This window comes from Hipposideros armiger, unplaced genomic scaffold, assembly GCF_001890085.2.
Source record: "Hipposideros armiger isolate ML-2016 unplaced genomic scaffold, ASM189008v1 scaffold_396, whole genome shotgun sequence".
NCBI classification, from domain to species: Eukaryota; Metazoa; Chordata; class Mammalia; order Chiroptera; family Hipposideridae; genus Hipposideros; species Hipposideros armiger.
Genome location: NW_017731746.1, coordinates 1,504,327 through 1,524,385, shown reverse-complemented (window position 1 = coordinate 1,524,385; position 20,059 = coordinate 1,504,327). Strand labels below are relative to the sequence as shown.

Sequence of the window (20,059 nt, the reverse complement as noted above, 5' to 3'; positions counted from 1 at the left end):
AGCTCCAGGTTGAGCTGTTGTTCAGCATCTTAGCTGTGGAGGGCAGTGTCACTGGTCCTCATATGTGGGATCCGAACTGGGGCCCTCTGGTGTCCCAAGCCAGCTCTTAACCAACGCACCACTTGGCCAGCCCTAGACTAGTCTTTATAAGGACTGAAGCCCAGATTTTTAATCCTCACAATTCTGGGTTAGATTAAGATGAGCTGGGATTCCCACTGTCCCTAGCCTATCTGCCTGCCAGAAGCAAAAGTAAATCCTTTGTGAAGAGCATCATTCGTGCCGTCAGCTTGTCTTTAATAGTTATAAACCGCATTCAATAAAAAATATCTAGACATGAAAAGACAAAATGCAACTGAAAGTCAAGAGGGAAAGCTGACATTAGAAACATACCCATGGAGATACAGATATTTGAGTTATCAGTCGTACACTTAAGGTACATTTATGATAAATGTATTAGAAGAATTAAAGACAAAATTGATAATTTTGACAGGAATTTGAAATGACAAAGAATGAAATAGAAATTCTAGAACTGCAAAATACATAAAAACTGATTAACAACACAGTGGAAGGGTTTAACAGCTCAGATACAGCCGAAGGAAAGAACTAGTGAAGTAAAAGATAAATCAGAAAAAAAAACAAACAAAAAAAATCCAGACCGAAGCGTTGAGAGACAAAAGGATGGAGAATACAGAAAACAGGGTAGGAGACATATGGAAGATGGTGAAAAGTTCTTATATATAAGTAACTGGGAAGAAAAAAAAAAGTAACTGAAGTCCCAGAAGGAGAGGAGAAAGAATAGGATTAAAGCAATATTTGATAAGAAATTGACTGATACTTTCCTCCAAACTGATGAAACATCAAGTTGTAAATTAAAGAAGCTGTATAAACACCAGGAAAAATACAAATAAAATACATCTAGACACATCATAGTAAAACTGTTGCAAACCTGAGCCAAGAAAATTTGAAAAGCAACTAGAGAATAAAATAAATTTTACCTTCAAAGGAGCAATGAGACTGACATGACCGCCTGCTTTCAACAGTAACAGTGGCATCCAGAAGGCATGAAATAGTAGCCATAAAATGGTGACAGAAAATAACTCGATCCTTATCCAGTGAAAATAGCCTTTTAAAGTGGATACAAAATAAAGATGCTTTCAGGACAAACAAAAACAGACGATGTGTAGCCAGGCAGACCTACCCTGAAGGAAATACTAAAGGATAGTTTTTAGGCTGAAAGAAAATGATTTCCAAATAGGATGAAAAAAATTGGAAAGGCCAGTTATGTGGGTAAACACGAATGGATATTGGCTATATAAAATAATAATAGTAATAGTAATAATGACTTGTGAACTTTATAAGCTATATGGAATTATGGAATTAAAGTGCATGATAGTAATAGCACATAGAAATGGAGTTAGTGTTCCAAGTTCCTTGCATTATCTGGAAAGCGCTGAAAGTACTAATTTATATAAGACTTCATGAGTTAGAGTGCATGCATGTTATAATCACTAAGGTGATAATCACTAAAAGAATAGTAAAAGACTATATATTTTACAAGCTAATTGGGAAAATAAACAACGCTTAATCCAAAAGAGGGCAAGAAAAAGGAAATAAAGGAATGTGGAACAGGAGAGAGACATAGAAAACAAATAGTAAATTATTTTATTTATTATAGAATCAGTACGAGGTGAACCATGAAATTGCCAACATTTGAGCTACAACAATAGTAATTTAATAATTTAAGTGTAAATAGATCAAATATGTTGAAACCAAAGATTGTCAGAATGGGTTAAAAGGAAACCAACTATATTCTGCATACGTAGAGTCACACATTAAATGTAAGAATAGAGAAAGTTTGAAAGTAGAAGAATATAAAAAAGATATACCATGCAAATACCAACCTAAGAAATCTGGCTAGCTATATAAGATAAAGTGAACTTTAAGGCAAGTAGTGTTACTAGAGATAAAGAAGGATATTTCATTGATGAAAAGTTCAGTTTATCAAACAGAAAATATAAAGGATGTTCAGAAATATACAGTATTATAATTGCATTGATTTTTTTTTAAATTGGGGAGTTGGGAGAGGGGAACAGTGTTGGGGAATTGGGGAAGGGGACCAGCCAAGTTCTTTAATCTTAGTTGTGGAGGGTGCCAGTCGCTATCTGGCTGCCCATCGGCAGGTTGTGGCCTCTAAGCTCAAGGTGCTGTGTTCAGTCTTAGTTGCAGGTGGGCGTAGCCACCATCTCATGTGGGAGTCAGACCAGCAGCATTGTTAAGAGCGCATGCTCTATCTACTGAGCCATCTGGGTGGCAGTTCAGCTCAAGGTGCCAAATACAGTCTTAGTTGCTGGTGGGCATAGCCACCATCCCATGTGGGAGTCGAACTGGCAGCCTTGTTGTTAAGAGTGCATGCTCTATCCACAGCCATCCGGATGGCAGCTCAGCTCAAGGTGCCAAGTTCAGTCTTAGTTGCGGGCTGGAGTAGCCTACCATCAAACAGGCAGTCTTGTTGTTAGAAACATGAGCTCTCACCAGCTGAGCCATCCTGCCACCTGTTGACAGCTCACTGGCAGCTCAGCTCAGCGTCACTGTCCCATGTGGGAATTAAACCGTCGGCCCTGTTGCTCAGAGCTCACGCTCTTAAGCTAATTCGTTTTTGGTTTTTTTTTTTAAAGATTTTATTGGGGAATTGAAGGGGAACAGCACTGGGGAATCAGGGGAAGGGGAACAGACAAGTTGCTGTCCTTTTGTTCTTCAGTCTAGTTGTGGAGGACGTCGCTTCACTGGCCCATGTTGGTATTATCATCGCGCTCTTCTCGGGTGAGGCAGATCGGCCGCCGGTGGCAGCGGCTCTTGGCAGCTCACACCGGCTGCTGGCTGCTCACACTGGCTGCTGGCCACACACGGTAGCTTATGGCAGCCCACTGCAGCAGGGGCTGCAGCCTACGCCATCGCTGTCGACTCATGGCAGCCCAGCTCCAGGTCAAGCTGTTGTTCACCATCTTAGCTGTAGAGGGCGCAGTGTCACTGACCCTCATGTGGGATCCAAACCACGGCCCTGCTGCTCAGATCTGGCATCCCAAGCCATCTCTTAACCAATGCGCTGCTCGGCCAGCCCTTAAGCTAACTCTTAACCAACTGAGCCACGCGGCTGGCCCCTGGATTGATATTTTTTAAACGAATAGATAAAATGTAGTTCAACAGCCCTTATGAGTTGTAATAACTTTAAAATATTAGTGTTGTCAAAATAATGAGTCTTTGCATTTATAATTCGTTCCTTTCATGTCTTTTTTTTTTTTTTTTTAGATTTTATTGGGGGAGGGGAACAGAAGTTCTTACTTTGAAAACCATAGAACTTAATATTTTCTTTAAGGTAAATGCTTTTTTATGGTTCTGTTCAAGATAAAATTTTTTCAAGATAAAATTATGAAATCATGAAAGATAAGTTTCTTATATTATTTCCTAAAGCTTCATAGATTTCCCTTCAACATTTAGGTCTGTAACCCATCTAGGGGGAGGTGTGTGTGTGTGTGTGTGTGTGTGTGTGTTATAGTGTAAGGTGAGGGTTTAGTTTGATTTACTTTTTTCCCTAGATGTATCCCTAATTGTTCCACTATTTTTGGAAAAGACCACTCTGATGATGAGTCAAGTGTCTGTATACGTGTAGGTCTGTTTTTAGATTTTTCTATTCTAATTTTTCCTTTCCAAGCACAGAAAAATCCCTGTAAATGGAAGATACAAAGTAAGATGGTAGGAATAAATAGAAAGTATCATTCATCATAACACATACAAATGGACTAAACTCACCAGTTAAAAAACAGATTGTTTTATTGGATTTAAAAAACTTAGTTGTGTGTTCTTTAAAAGAGATTCACTTAAAATATAAGAACTCAGAAAAGTTGAAAGTAAAAGGTGGTAAAGAGAATTACCAGGCAAATTCTGAGAGTCTTGCATTTATATGAGAAGGAAAGGTGTCTCAATTCAGCTCCGTGCTTTCCTGGGTCCAAGCCTCTGCTCCTGTCCCCTAGTGGTTGTTAAAACTCCAGGTCTCTACATCACCAAGATTTACCTCCCACAGCGGCCATATTCTTTGTTTCTGCCCGTAGGAATTTTCTTTATTCTATTGTGGGGTAAGCCATGCATTTAAAAGGAATTTGCCATATTTCTTCTAGCAATTTTTTGATATTTGTGTGGATCTCTTCCCCTTACTCCCCCAGTTGTTTAATCTATCATGTGTTGTCTGAATCATTAGTCTCCCATGTGGCTTGAAGAACCCACCTTTCTGGGGAGACAACTAAAAGTGTAAAATGATTGCCCCTGGGCAGAGTGGTTATGGATCATTTCTTATATACTTATCCATTTTTCATAGTTCTGCAAGAGCACATATTTTATAACTTTTTAAACTTAAAAAAGGAAACTGTCCTTAAGATACTCCAAGTAATAGCCCTTCTTTTCCATTTGTTGCAGGTGGTGCGGTTGTGTCAGAACCCAAAGCTGGCGCTAAAGAATAGCCCACCTTATATCTTAGACCTGCTGCCAGATACCTACCAGCATCTCCGCACTATCCTGTCAAGATATGAGGGGAAGATGGAGACACTTGGAGAAAATGAGTATTTTAGGGTGTTCATGGAGAATTTGATGAAGAAAACTAAGCAGACCATAAGCCTCTTCAAGGAGGGGAAAGAAAGAATGTATGAGGAAAATTCTCAGCCTAGGTAATGGAGAATACTACACAAATATGCACTCAAGGTTGTGACTGCCCAAATGGGTAACACATAAAAGTAGTTGAGTTGGTTTTAATTTTAAACAATGAAGTTGATATTTGATTTAAAAGCATGCTTTATATAAAAGGTTGCTTTGGAGGATATTGAACCATTCCTAGCTTTTGATAGATTTGATTACCTCTGAAAAGTCAGTGACTTATAGTCATGAAGATGAATTGGAGGCAGTAAGTCCTTTAGAAACCCTGAAGATCATGAAAATTTGTGGATAGGTGAGAGTTTGAAAGAAACAGGTTGGGGTTAAGCTGAGGTTGGTAGTAAATAATAAGAGGTCAGATTTTGCCAGGGCTGTAGCGTATTAGGGAAGTTGTAAGTATGGGATAATAGGGAAAAAATTAAGCCAATAATTTAGATAACTTTTTTTTTTAATAAAGCAAAGTGAAATGACATTTACTTTATAGGTAAAGGATAGTGGCAAATGCAGTTAATTCAATAAATATTTGAGGGACTATTTTATACTTATTAAATACTAAAAACTACAAGTATATTGGTCATCCTATATGTTACTAGCTTGGTTGTTAGAAATTACTGGGAGAGAAATAGGTTGATTGTATATATGGTATAACTGTGTTTGGTTTTGTCCAATTGGAAATATTAACTCCTCTAGAAACAAGTAAAAAGTGGAAATTCCACTAGAACATTTTAGGGAATAAATTACTCTGAAGGAGTGACTTGAATTACAGAGAACAGTAATTTTTGAGAGCATGAAGTTGGCATGCGTTACTCGAGCAGTAACTTACTAAATGATATCCTTGTAGCCTACATTTGACTCTGTTGGTTTAGATTCTGGGAACCCTCGTTTCACTTAAAATTTTACCCACATCATCATTATTATTATTATTAATTAATTAATTTTTAGAAGAAATTTTATTGGGGAACAGTGTGTTTTTCCGGGACCCATCAGCTCCAAGTCAAGTAGTTATCTTCAATCTAGTTGTGGAGGGCGCAGTTCCTTGGCCTATGTGGGAATCGAACCGGTAACCTTGGTGTTATGAGCCTGGCTGTGCTCTAACCACCTGAGCTAACCAGCCATCCGGACTCCAAGCCTAGTGGTTGTTTCAGTCTAGTTGTGGAGGGCGCAGCTCCGCGGCCCATGTGGGAATCGAACCGGCAACCTTGGTGTTATGAGCCTGCATTTTATCCACCTGAGCTAACTGGCCGCCCCTACCCACATCATTATTCATATTACTTTTACTACCACAGATTACTCAAGTTTGATCCAGGGTATCAGTCTTCTTAAAAGGATTTCTGGTGACTGAATTCAATGTGTAGAAACCTTTATAACTCCTAGTTTATATGAAAATGAACTTTATTCCTTTTAATTTCAATTTCATGACTTTTGTTAAAACTTTGTATGGACCTTAGCTAACTAGTTATTTTGTATTGCTGAGTTTAAAAAAAAATAATTTTACTTTATCAGATACCAGAACTTTAAATACTTATTTGCCATCTACAGTGAACTAGGTTCTGTCTAATTTTAAGAGGTGAAAAGGATACTTCAGCATTCAATTATGATGTAATGTGATAAATGCTTTAATAGAGATAATGTACAAAATGCTGTGTGAACAGTTTTGCCTACTGACATCAGGGAGGGTGGCACAGAGGAAGTGTCATTTGAGCTAGATTTGAAGGCTAAGGAGGAATTTCTAGGCAAGGAGTGAAGAAAAGGCCTTTAACACTGGCATGAAAATGCAGGCTCTGCATGTTTAAGAAACATGAGCAGTCTGGTATGGCTAGAATTGGGGGAGATAGATAAGCTGGAAATATAGGTTGGAGTTAGATTATAAAGAGCTGTTCTTTGACCTCTAGACTTTCTCCTTTAGATAAATGGCTGCTATAGAACAATTTTTTTCTAAAAGAGCATTTTTATAGTGAAATAAAAATTATAGATCTGGTCTTAGAGCATATTGAACATTGTTTAACATTTTATTTCATGATTCATAATGCATCACTTAGAGGCAGTGTAGTGTACTGGTTAAGAGGATGCACTACTGCCTGAGTCCGAATCTTTTAACTTTTCCACTTAGTTAGCTATGTGATCGATCCCTCAGTTTCCTCATATGGAAAATAAGATAATAATAGTATTTGTAGGATTTTTGGGAGTTATTAAATGAGTGACTAAATGTTTTGTACTTAGAACAATGATTAGTACTTTGAAAGTGACAAGTGGGTTATCTCTTATTATCTTCATCATCCTCATCATCTTCATGACTCTAAACATAGATTATCTTATCAGGCTGTGTATCAGTGATACTGCCAGGAGCTAATGAAATATATACACCAATTTGCCCTTCCTAAATGTCTTCGTACTATGCTTGAAAGTTATTTTGCCTGTCTTAAAGCCTTACTGTCAGTATGCCTGTCTGTATCAGTTTTATTCCCCCTAATAAGAAGCTTAAGCTTTTAATCCACTATGGGCTTTGAATTCATATAACCAGGTTTGTACAAACTATATGTAAAGGGAGAATAAATAAATTTCAGGTGAGAATCAGATTTTTTAATAAAGGAGAATATATAGCTTTATTATATGATCTTTATGATCTGTATGCTGGAAAAACACACTGGTCCCCAATAAAATCCTTAATAAAAAAATGGTTAAAATGGTTTACAAAAAAGATGTTCTATGAAAAAAAGAGACTACTGCAACTAACAATTTAAACACTGCACAGTGCTTTTTCTGAGGACAACCATCATTATTACAACAGAAGTGCTTTTATGTGTACTTCTCATTTTGTCACACAGAATATTTAAAAACCCTGAACAGTCAAGATTTAATAAAATTAGTGATCTTTCCTGCTTCATCAAGGACATCCTTAAGTGCAACTAGCATTTTGCTTTTATTGCAAGTTGTGGTGAAGAATACAGTGATTACATGTACAGTTTAGTGCTACTGTCTTGATTTGTGTTGGGGCACTAGCAGTCTCACCCACCATTGCTTTATGCAATCAGTATAAATATCAAGTGAGGAAAGACAAATCATGTGGTCTCTTAGTATTACTGTGGAAATAATTTTAACATTGCAGACCCCCTGAAAGGGTCACACTAAAATTGTGATACTGAATATATACTGATAATAAAAGATGAATACAAGTCACATTTGACTTCTGCAATTACAAGAGGTGCTCAGTGGTTACCATCAGCTTCTAGACACTTTTTTTTCCTTTTTTCTTTAATTGGGGAACAGTGTGTTTTTCCAGGTCCCATCAGCTCCAAGTCAAATAGTTGTTGCAATCTAGTTGTGGAGGGCACAGCTTAGTGGCCCATGTGGGGATTGAACCGGCAATCTTGGTGGTGTGAGCACTGCGCTCTAACCAACTGAGCTAACTGGCCGGCCCAAGACACTTTTGATTATGGCAAACATTGTTTGGGAGACTTCTGTGGCAAGCGTGTAAACTGTTCCAACACCATAGTAGAAGAAGCAGGACTTGTTGCTGTGCGAGGCCTCCTGTAGCTTCTCTTCTGCACGTCACACACAATACCGTGAGTCTCAAACTTATCACAAATGCATGCAAGTAAGTGTTAGGCATGTTGGAGGTTCTGTTGCATACTCACACCTCCATTGTTGTACTTCCTCAATGTTCTCGAATTTTAAATACCACTTCAAAATGGTCTTGTGCTCCTCCAACCATGCTTCCACTGTTTTCTTTGACTCTCTTGCCTGTCACATGGTACACTAGCTCAATTAATTCCATCTTTTGAGCAAACGTCATACTACACATTGCTACTGTAATTCAAATCAACTTTAAAAAGTAATACATATGGGCCAGCTGAGTGGCACATTGGTTAAGAGTTGGCTTGGGACGACAGCGCTGAGCAGCAGGGCCCTGATTCGGAACCCATATGAGGGCCAGAGATGCTGCACCTTCTACAGCTAAGATGGTGAACAACACATTGACCTGGATCTGGGCTGCTGTGAGTTGTTGGCAACGGCGTAGGCTGCTGTGGAGCTGCAGTTGGCTGCCATAAACTACCATGAGTGGCTGGCAGCCAGCGTGAGCTGCCAAGAGCCGTCGTGAGCGACTGTCCAGTGGCTAGTAACCGATCTGCCTCAGCCGGGAAGAGCGCAATGATAAATACCAACATAGGCCAGTGAAGTGATGTCCTCCACAACTAGATTGAAGAACAAACGGACAGCAACTTGTCTGTTCCCCTCTCCAAATTCCCCAATTTAAAAAAATCGTTAAAAAAAAAGAGTAATACATAGATAACATCTCTTAAAATGTGTATACATTTCTTTTTTGGACACCCCTGGTACATACAGACATACACTCACTAAAAAATTATGGCAAGGAGAAAAGTGTTAAATGAAATATCCACTCAATTAGATGCTTAAAAATGGTTAAAACAGTAAATTTTGTGTCATATATATTTAACTACAATTTATTTTGTTTTCAATTAATTTATTTTAGAAAAACAAAGGTTTACTTTACCATAATTTTTAATAAAGAAACATTATAACTCACAGGCTGTTGATATTTTCTCTATGCAAGTATTCATTCAGCAATGTTTTTTTGTTTTAAATATTTTGGAGAATTGGGGAAGGGAACAGTGTTGGGGGATTGGGGAAGGGAACATTGTGCTTTTCCAGGACCCATCAGCTCCCAGTCAAGTTGTTGTCCTTCAATCTTAGTTGTGGAGGGTGCAGCTCAGCTCCAAGTCCAGTCGCCGTTTTCAATCTAGTTGCGGGTGGCACGGCCCACCATCCCATGCGGGAGTTGAACCGGCAACCTTGTTGTTAAGCACATTCACTCTCACCAGCTGAGCCTTTTGGCCGCCTGTTGGCAGCTCAGTGGCATCTTAGCTCGGGCGCACCTTACCTGCCCATGTGGGAATAGAACCAGCTACACTGTTGCTCAGAGCTCACGCTGTAACCAACTGTGCCACCCAGCCGGCTGTCAGCAAGTATTTTTGAGAACTTGCTCTTAGTAGACTCCAGGTGAATGTCAGGCTGAAATTTGTGGGGGGAAGGATGAGCAGGTACATAGGCCCTCTATTTTCTTGTGGCGAGGAGTGTTTGGGTTGGGCACAGCTGGCTTTACCGTGAAACTGGGCTCCGGGAAAGGGACTCCGCCTTTCCAAGCTACCCCTTCACTCTCTTTATAGGGATGAATGTGGTGAGGAAAAAGTGAGTTTGGATGCCACCTGTTGATAGGAGTTGCTGAGAACCAGCTGCCTGCTATCTAGAGACTTTTGGGACCCTTGAGAAAATGTTTAGGAGAAACATTTACTGCCGGAGGGAAGGAGGAACCCCTGGTCCTAGTTAGCTCATTGCCATGCAACCCAGAAAGAACAAGACCAGTTTGGAATCACATGCAGTAATCCAAATGAGATGATGGTGATTGAACTAACATGGTAACTGGACTATTATGGAGATAAAAAGTCATTGGTTTGTAAAATAATGTTTTTTTCCTGTACGCCATAATTACAATGAATTATGTTAATTTGTAAAGTTAAAGTATTCATGCATTGCTTTGTTAAACCCTAGTTTGTACTGACACACACACACACACACACACACACACACACACACACACACACACACACAGAGGGTGCCAAAAAAATGTATACACATTTTAAGAAAGGAAAAAACTAATAAAATTGAAATATGTACTGATAACAAAAGATGAATATGTAACTTTTTTTTTTTTAAAGATTTTTATTGGGGAATTGGGGGATGGGAACAGCGCTGGGGAATTGGGGGAAGGGGAACAGACAAGTTGCTGTCCTTTTGTTCTTCATTCTAGTTGTGGAGGACGTTGCTTCACTGGCCCAAGTTGGCCCATCATTGGGCTCTTCCCAGGCGAGGCAGATTAGTCGCTGGCTTCTGGACGGCTGCTCACGCTGGCTGCTGGCTACACACGGTAGCCCATGGCAACCCACTGCAGCAGGGGCTGCAGCACTCACAGCAGCCCAGCTCCAGGTTGAGCTGTTGTTCACCATCTTAGCTGTAGAGGGCAGTGTCATTGGCCCTCATATGTGGGATCTGAACCGGGGCCCTCTGGCATCCCAAGCCAGTTCTTAACCAGTGTGCCACTCGGCCGGCCCATAAGTCATGTTTGACTTCTGCAATTACAAGAAGTGCTTAAAGTGGTTGCCGTCAGCATCCAGACACTTCTGATTACGGCAAACTACTGCTTGAGCAACATTGACCAAAGTGTCCATTTGTATACATTTTTTTGGTATGCTCCGGTGTGTGTGTGTGTGTGTAAAAACTATTAAAATTACGCTGATGAGAACTACATTTAGCATCTCTTGTAATTGCAGAAGTCAAACGTGACTTGTATTCATCGTTTGTTATCGGTATGTATTATTACAATTGTACTACAGTTTTTTCCTTTCTTAAAATGTGTATCATTTTTTTGGCACCGTGTGTGTGTGTGTGTGTGTGTGTGTGTGTGTGTGTATTCACTGGATTCTATTCATTTAGGGTTTTTCATTTACATTGTTGTGAAAATAACAATTTTTTTCTTGTGGTCATTGATTATGGAAGTAATCAAAATGAGTCTTTCTGTATGTGTGAAGTTCGTAGCAATAAGAATTAGCTTTTAAAAGGAATATATAGCAAAAATTCTTCCGCAGCACCACTGCGGTGTGTGGGCATGCTTATGCACACATATTTGTACATGTATGACTATGTAAGGGTGAGGAGTGGATTTTGATACCTACACCATTTAATGGTTTTTGGTTTACTTAGGATTTAGAAGAGTCCATTTCCCCTACATTTGTAAGTTTAAGAACAGTGCTTGCTACATAGTAGGCACTCAGTATTTATGGAATTAATAATTTAGTGAAAATTATTGGGACAGAGTTAATTGTATTCTGTTATTAAATTACCTTTTGTATTTTTAGTTGTATCTCCAGTTCTATTTGGGCATTCTGAAGATTTTTACTGATTTATCATGAATAGGTTTAAGTTGGCACTCTTTTTTTTTTTTTAAGGTTTTTATTGGGGAATTGGGGGAGGGGAACAGTGCTGGGGACTTGGGGAAAGGGAACAGCCAAGTTGTTGTCCTTCAATCTTAGTTGTGGAGGGCGTAGCAAGCTCAGTTCCAAGTACAGCCGCGCTGCTCAGCTCAAGGTGCTGTGTTCAATTAGTTGTGGGTGGGGCGTAGCCACCATCCCATGTGGAGTCGAACCAGCAGCCTTGTCGTTAAAAGCATGCGCTCTATTCCCTGAGCCACCTGGGCAACAGCTCAGCTCAAGGTGCCGAGTTCAGTCTTAGTTGCAGGTGGGTGTAGCCCACCGTCTCGAACAGGCACACTTGTTAGGAGCACGGGCTCTCACTAGCTGAGCTGTTGGCTGCTCAGCGGCAGCTCAGCTTGGGCACAGCTCACTGGCCCATGTGGGAAACGAACTGGTGACCCTGTTGCTCAAAGCTCGCACTCTTGAGCAAGATCTTAACCAACTGAGCCACTCGGCTGGCCCCTAAGTTGGCACTCTTAAGTTTCTTTTATCCTAGTCAAGATACTTTTTTGATTTTTTTTCTCCATTTATTATCTATTCTTATGCTCTGTTTTCCCCTTCATGAATATACCTCTGCCCATTTGACGATACTGCCATTTTATCACATATGTTTTACTGAATTTAGTGAACTCAGTAAATATTGTTTATTTTTGTGTAGTGGCTCTAATATACATGTTCCATATAAGTTTTCCTGTTGAGAAGTATGATAGATACTACTGAATGGGTGTTAGAATCCCTAAAATTTGAAAATCTGTGAGGAAGTACTATGACACTAAATGCATTTTCATCAAGTCTGTATTAAGAAACAAAGATTGTGTCTCAAAGAAATGGCATTAATTTCTGCCTTATGTGAGAACAACTAAAAATATATAAAAAATAAAAAGATAAAAAGATAAATATAGCTCATTTGGGACATTGACTGCCCAGTATTTCCATGTATCTTTCACATGCATTTGTCTTGCTTTTAATAAGAGAAGCCTGCCTCTGCTGTTCTTTTCTGTCCTGACTCCATTCTACCTACTCCTACACTCCTCCCAAAGGGGGGAAACTCCAAATCTTTGCAAAACTCCATTTCAGTTTTTTTTCAATTTGTTAAATTTTTAGTGAGATATACTTGACATATATAACATTGTATAAATTTAAGATAGACAACATGTTGATTTGATAAAAGCTTCATTTCATTTTGATTGCCCTGTGTGAGGGCTTTAGCAGACAGTTCTATTCCCAACAGTGTCCACAGCCTTACACAGATTATTCACAGATCTGTTTCCCTACATGCTGCCTCTTTCCCAAGCTTCCTGCTAGACATTGCCGTATTAATATCTTTCGGGCATCTTACACTCAGCATGTCTGAACACAGACTATGTCCTCTTCGTTAGCAAACCAATTTCCTTTTCTGTATTCCCTGAGTTAGTGTTATATAGTGGTGACAAGCATGGACTACTGAGATTCTTGGCTTAACTTCTTTCAGTCTAGGTTTTTTCATCTATAAAATGGGGGTAATAGTGGAATCTATCTTACAGAATTGTGAATGGGAATTAAATAATAACATATGCCAAGTGTCTGACACATAGTAAACCATTTAAAACTATTAGTTTTTATTAATATATTATTTTAAGACTTTACTTCCAGTTGCTTGGGCTCAGAGTTTCAGGTTCATCATCTCCTGTCTCCTGCTCAGTCATCTCATCGTCTTGATTTTACTTCTGCAATATCTCTCAAATCTGTCTTATTTTACTGCCCATGTTCAAGTTCCCATTACCTTTTTACTGCAGTATTATCCTAATAGATCTTGCTGCTTTTGTTGTGTCTGCTCTAATTCATCTTGTATACTACTGTCATTTATGGCCTTAAAACAGATTGGAAGATTGGCTGTCACTCCCATTTCTAAACCCTTAGTGACTTCAAGCTGCATTTGTAATACCTCTCATACTGAGGAGTATATTCTACATTTTTGAGTCCTGCCAATGTTTTTAGTTTTGTGGTTTTTTTTAGTTGAGCCATCCTGCCAACAGCTCAGTGGTAGCTCAGCTTGGGTCAGGCATCAAACCATTGTTGCTCAGAGCTCGTACCCTTGAGCGAGCTCTTAACCATCTGAGCCACTTGGCCCGCCCCTCAGTGTTTTTAGTTTTGTCATATGCTACTATGATTCTACATTTTAGCCACACCAGTCTACTTGACAGTCTCTGAACTCTTCTACTGAGCCTTTGCTTTGACCAAATTCTCTCATTCTCTTGACCTAGAATCCTTTTCTCTCCCCTATTTTCTATGGAAATTCCTTTTTCCCTAAAGTCCAAGATGCCTCCTAAGTTATACTAGTTTTAATTAGTGGTTCTCCTTCCCATGCTCTTGTGACACTTGGTTTTTACTTTAGTCTACCAAAGTCTGCCTAAGTGTATGAGTCTGCTTTGATAACTGGATAGTCAGGTCCAGGAAGACTTTCTTTCTTTCCTGTGTTATCTGACATTATCTTTGTTTATAGTTTCTTAATAAAAGTATATTAAATTTGATAAAATACTACTAACTAAATACTAAGTACTACTAACTAAATAAGTAAAGTACTAATATCTAAGTTGTATAAAGACACAGAATCTTGAACTTGAAGAGGATCATTTTTAATGGAAAATACATTGAAGAAATAGCAGTGATGAAGATTTCTGTTTTTAATCCCTCCAGTCTTAGATTCAGATAGATGTAGAAAATTCCATGTTCTATCCCAAGTTTTGAGAATAGCAGTGTTTAGTAGCTCCTCCATATTTATTCGGAGAAACCATATGTTTAAATGGAAATGGATGTCTAATGTGTCATATACTCAGGAGTTAAATAATTAATGATAACTACATAGACCTTCTACATATTTAATTAGATTCCATTAGAGCTGTTCCCTGCTCAGTATAATTTGTTTTGTCTGTCAGTATTTATCTATATATTTTTAAATTTATTTTTAAGTTCACGGGATGAACCTTCTGAAAGGTGGTTAGTGGTTTTTGTTATTTGTTGTGGGAAGGGTATGAGAAGTTTTGGAGATTTCTGCGTTATGTTACTGATATGTTTGTATATTCCTTAAGGAACTGGTACAGAGAAGTAGTTATCAGTTCTCAGAGTTAATATGTGTTTTATTTTTTTAGATTTTTTTTAAATTGGGGGTTGGGGGAGGGAACCGTTGGGGAACTGGGAAGGGGAACAGACAAGTTGCTGTCATTTTATTCTTCAGTCTAGTTGTGGAGGACATCGCTTCACTGGCCCATGTTGGTATTATCATTGCGCTTTCCTGGGTGAAGCAGTCGCTTGCTGGCCATTGGACGGCCACTTGCGGAGGCTCACAAAAGCTCATGCCAGCTGTCGACCAGCCCCACTGCAGCCTACACCGATGCCGGTGACTCATGGCAGCCCAGCTCCAGGTCAAGCTGTTGTTCGCCATCTTAGCTGTAGAGGGCGCAGTGTCACTGGCCCTCATGTGGGATCTGAACCAGGGCCCTGCTGCTCAGAGCTGGTGTCCCAAGCCAACTCTTAATCAACGCTCCAGTCGGCCAGCCTGAGTTAATATGTTTCTAGTTGTGGACAAATGCTCTAGTGTGTATAACTTACATAGTTGTCTTTCAGAACTTGGGTTATTTTGAAATATGGAGAAGGCTGATTATAGTCTTGAATTCTTATGAAATAATGATAGTACCATAAGTTAATGTAGCTTAGTGAACATTTGCTAAATGTTCACAGTGATTTTTTAATTTTATTTTTGTTTTTTAAGATTTTTTTATTGGGCAATAGGGGGAGAACAGCGTTGGGGAATTGGGGAAGGGGAACACACAAGTTGCTGTCCTTTGGTTCTTCAGTCTAGTTGTGGAAGACATTGCTTCACTGGCCCATGTTGGTATTGTCATTGCGTTCTTCCCAGCTGAGGCAGATCGGTCGCTGGCCATTGGTCGGCTGCTCACGGGAGCTCACGGCAGTTCACGCCGGCTGCTGTACGGCAGCTTACGGCAGCCCTTGCCATCGCCAGCGACTCACGGCAGCCCAGCTCCAGGTTGAGCTGTTTTTCACCATCCTAGCCGAAGAGGGTGCAGCGTCACTGGCCCATGTAGGATCTGAACCGGCTGCCCTGCTGCTCAGCGCTCTCGCTCCCAAGCCAACTCTTAACCAATGAGCCACTCGGCCGGCCCCACAATGATTTTTAAAGCTATTTTTGTTTTCTTACAGCCACACTAAAAACCAAAGGTATTAACTTATAAATGTTGATATGCCTTGATAGTTTGTGCTTTAATGAGAATGTATCACATTAATCATTTAAAAATACTGACTCTAGCATAAGTGATCTGTTTTAAATGAGTTAGGAAAGAAGGAATATATCTATGAAAAAGTAAATATTTTCCAATAGTAACTATACAGTGGAGAAGCATGGCAAACACTCACTGCCTTAAGCGAGTGGTCAAGGTTAACATCACCAGTTATGTCATGTGGACTTTATGTACCCCTTGATATGATGTGATAAGAAGGGCACTTCACTTCTGTGGTATTCTTTCTATAAACTCATAACTAAACCTAGTCAAAATATGAGAGAAATATCAGCTAAACACAAATTGAGGGTTGTTCTACAAAATATCTGACCAGTACTCTTCAAAATGATTAAGGTAATAGAAAACAAGAAAAGGCTAAGAAACTATCACAGACCAGAGGAGACTAAAGAGATATGATAAATAAATGTAATGTGGTTTTCCTGGATTGGATCCTGGAACAGATAAGGGCATTAATGGAAGAAACTGGTGAAACCTGAATAAAGTCTGGGTTTAGTTAATAGGACTATACTGAAGTTGGTCTCTTAGTTTTGACACATGTACCACAGTAATATGTTAAAGGAAACTGAAACTGAATGAGGGGTATATGGGAACGCTCTGTACTATTTTTGTAACTTTCTGTAAACCTAAAATCCCAAAATAAAAAGTTTATTGAAAACAGAAGTTATATTTTTCAATTCAATTCTACAAATTTTATTGAATGACTGTAAAGTGCAAGGCAGTGTGTTCATGACTGAAGGGGATAAAATATGTGAGTCACCTTATCTGCTCCTGCCTTTAAGGAGTTGTTATCCCACTAAGGAATAAGACATCTGATACAAAGTGGAACACGATGAAGCCTGTGCAAAGTATGAACAAGATGCTATTGGCAGGGCGGGGTGGAGGGTTGTCCAAAATGGGAGAGGAGTCATTAAAGGAAGACTGGCAAACCTGTCCCCTTCCCCCAACACACACACCAAGGAGACAGCATTTGAAGTGAACTTTGAATGGGCAGGATTTCAGTAACCATAGTCATTGGAAAGGAAATACTGTGTGTCATACCAATGAGCCTGGGCTCTTGAATCAGACAGACCTGCTCTGCCACTTACTAGCTTTTATGACCTTGGGCAAGTTTATTTAATGTCACTAAGTTTTTGTTTCTCATTTGTAAAATACGATTAGTAATTCCCGCTTCACAGCATTATTAAGAGAGTTAAATGAAGTATACATGTAGTTTAGCAAAGTATCTAATACATACACATTAATGTTAACTATTAGAGATGGAGGGAGGCATATATTTTTATAATACCCTCACCGGGCCCACCTGGAAAGGATGTAACGGGAAAGGATAGAATGTTTTGGGAAATATTGAGCAGTATATATTTAGAAAGGTGAATCAGGACCATATTGTGAGTGCTTTGACTTACAAACTGAGCAATTTGAATTTTTTGGTGGCTGTTGGGAAGTCATTGAAGATTTTCATGTAGGTGGAGTTAAGGAGATTGGGTCTGTTTTAAAACTAATTTGAGAGAAGTATGAGGAGAGTGTTGGAGATTCTCATGTGGGCTGCTGCCTTTCCATATACTTGGTGAATTAGGTTAGCATCCCCACTTTAGAATTCTATGAAACAGCTCAGGATGTTCTGGATTATTAATGTGTGATGGTGATCTGTTACCATGTAATTTAGGGTTCTCAAAAGCAGGACCATGAGTATAGTATCAAATATACTTAATGTGTGTTTAGTAAAAAATGTCAGTGGTATTTTTAGCTATATTGGCTTAGAGAATTCCTTTTGTAAGTGATGGTTTCCATTTTGCCATTTTTTTAAAGCAGTTTAAGCAGATAAGAGTTAAACACTACTTCATTGACTTCCTGTGAAGCTTTGTTGAAAGAAGTTCCGTTTTATCTATTTTTAAAGCTGATTACTGTGAGCAGAGGATGCTGCTATTGAGTTATAAATGTCATCTCAGTATGTTCTCACTCAGCATTCTTTGGATGACACTAAGGTTTTTGGAGTTTAATGAATAGGATAAACAGCATAGTTATCACTGAAATGGTTATCAGTAAATGAAATACTTAAAAGCATTGATAACTTCACTATTATGCGGTATAATTAATTAATCATGATCTGTATGAGCTCTTCAGCCCACACCATGGCTGAATGGCAAAGAATGGGTTATACAGTGACCTCATTTTGGGAATATTTACAGCTCCAAAATGGTATCATATATTGCTGTGCAGCTGGCTTATTAATCATTGTATCAAAAATGTTAACCATTTTTCCACTGGGAGGTAGAGGATCATTAGGTCCACAAATATTTTTAAAATAGATTTCAGCCTAGATTATTGGGGTTTTTTTCTCCCCAGTGTTTTATTATGGAATTTTTTTTAATGCTTTTTTTTTTAAGATTTTTTATTGGCGAATTGGGGAGGGGAACATTGTATTTTTCCAGGACCCATCAGCTCCAAGTCAAGCTGTTGTCCTTCAGTCTTAGTTGTGGAGAGCGCAAGCTCATCTCTAAATCCAGTCGCCGCTTTCAATCTAGTGGGGGTGGGGGGCGTAGTCCACCATCCCATGCTTAACTCGAACTGGTAACCTTGTTGCACACTGAGCCATCCAGCCGCCCTCCGTTGGCAGCTTGCGGCTGCTCAGCTCAAGGTGCCGTGTTCCATCATAGCTGTGGGGTGGGGGTGTGTGGGGGGGCGCAGCCCATCTTCCCAGGCGGGAGTCCAACCGGCAACCTTGTTGTTAAAGCACACACTCTCACCAGCTAAGCCATCTGGCTGCCCATTGGCAGCTCAGCGGCAGCTTAGCTTGGACGCAGCTCACTGGCCCATGTAGGAGCTCGCGCTCTAACCAGCTGAGCCACCTGGCCGGCCCTCTGTGTTACTTCTTCAGAAATTATAAAATTCTTTGAGTAAAATAATTAACATTCTGGGGTTTAGCCAATTTCCAGTGTCAGAGTAGATAATAGTATTTTAGTTTATCAGATTAGATTAATTTCAGGCCCCATATACAGTTTATACAATTAACTGTTCATTTAAATTCCATAAGACATAAATTCATTTAAAGTCTTGCAGGCAGAAATAAAATATACTTTTAAAAATTGTTATTTCTTGGTATAATATCTAGTCCTAAGTCTTATAAGCACTAGTTTTCTATCTCTCTGTGTCTTTCTTCTACCCTCTTATGAAATTAAACTACTGAAGTTCAGGTTTCTTTTCCAATTTCAAATCACTGGTATAGCATAAATTCACATATTTTTGTAGGTGGGGAGATCTTTAAGAGTAATTGATTCCAGCTTCCTTTTATTACATCTGAGGCAATAGAGGCCCAGAGAGGTTAAATAACTGCCCAAGGACACAATAAGTTAATGGGAGATCAGGAAATATATTTTAATCTTTAGTACTCTTGGCTATCATATATATCTTCAAGTACTGCTTTGTTGAAGAAATAAGGAAATCATGCTTGTCAATTACAGAATTTATCTCCGTCAAAGTGAGTTCCAAAAAAACCCTAAGTGAGAATATCTTTTTTTTTTTAACCCCACCCCTTCCCTCTTCTAAGTGAGAATATCTTGATGACTATATTGGACTAATTGTTTTGTATTGTAGGTCATTATTTTTTCTAGAAGACCTCAATTTCTTAATATTCATTTCTCAATAATCTTTTTCATCTTGAAACTGTTATTGTACTTCTAAGGGATTTTCATTAAAACAAAAAAGGGTGGTAATACTCTCAGTACTTGTCTTAAACATTAATAAATACATTTTAATACTAAGAATTAATTTATACTATGCTCTTTTTTCCATTTCCTCTTTCTCTGCATAATACTTTGCGGCCAAGAATTACAAGATAGCTTCCTTCCCCCCGACCCCCAGTATTTCATGTAGTAGTAGGTACTGGTCAGCATCATTTGAGGAGTTTTCTCTTCATCTCGTGTTCATATAAGGGTTACTTTTTTTTTTAAGATTTTATTGGGGAATTGGGGGAGGGGAACAGCGCTGGGGAATCGGGGGAAGGGGAACAGACAAGTTGCTGTC

At 39.1% G+C, this 20,059-nt stretch overlaps 1 protein-coding gene across 1 annotated transcript in view; it reads left to right on the top strand.

Annotated features, from left to right (window-relative positions):
* CBL (Cbl proto-oncogene) overlaps positions 1–20,059 on the top strand; it is an 87,497-nt gene that overhangs the window by 16,410 nt on the left and 51,028 nt on the right. The window contains exon 2 of the mRNA XM_019663553.1: positions 4,468–4,715. Within this exon, the coding sequence (XP_019519098.1) occupies positions 4,468–4,715 (248 nt within the window). The remainder of the gene's footprint in view (positions 1–4,467; positions 4,716–20,059) is intronic.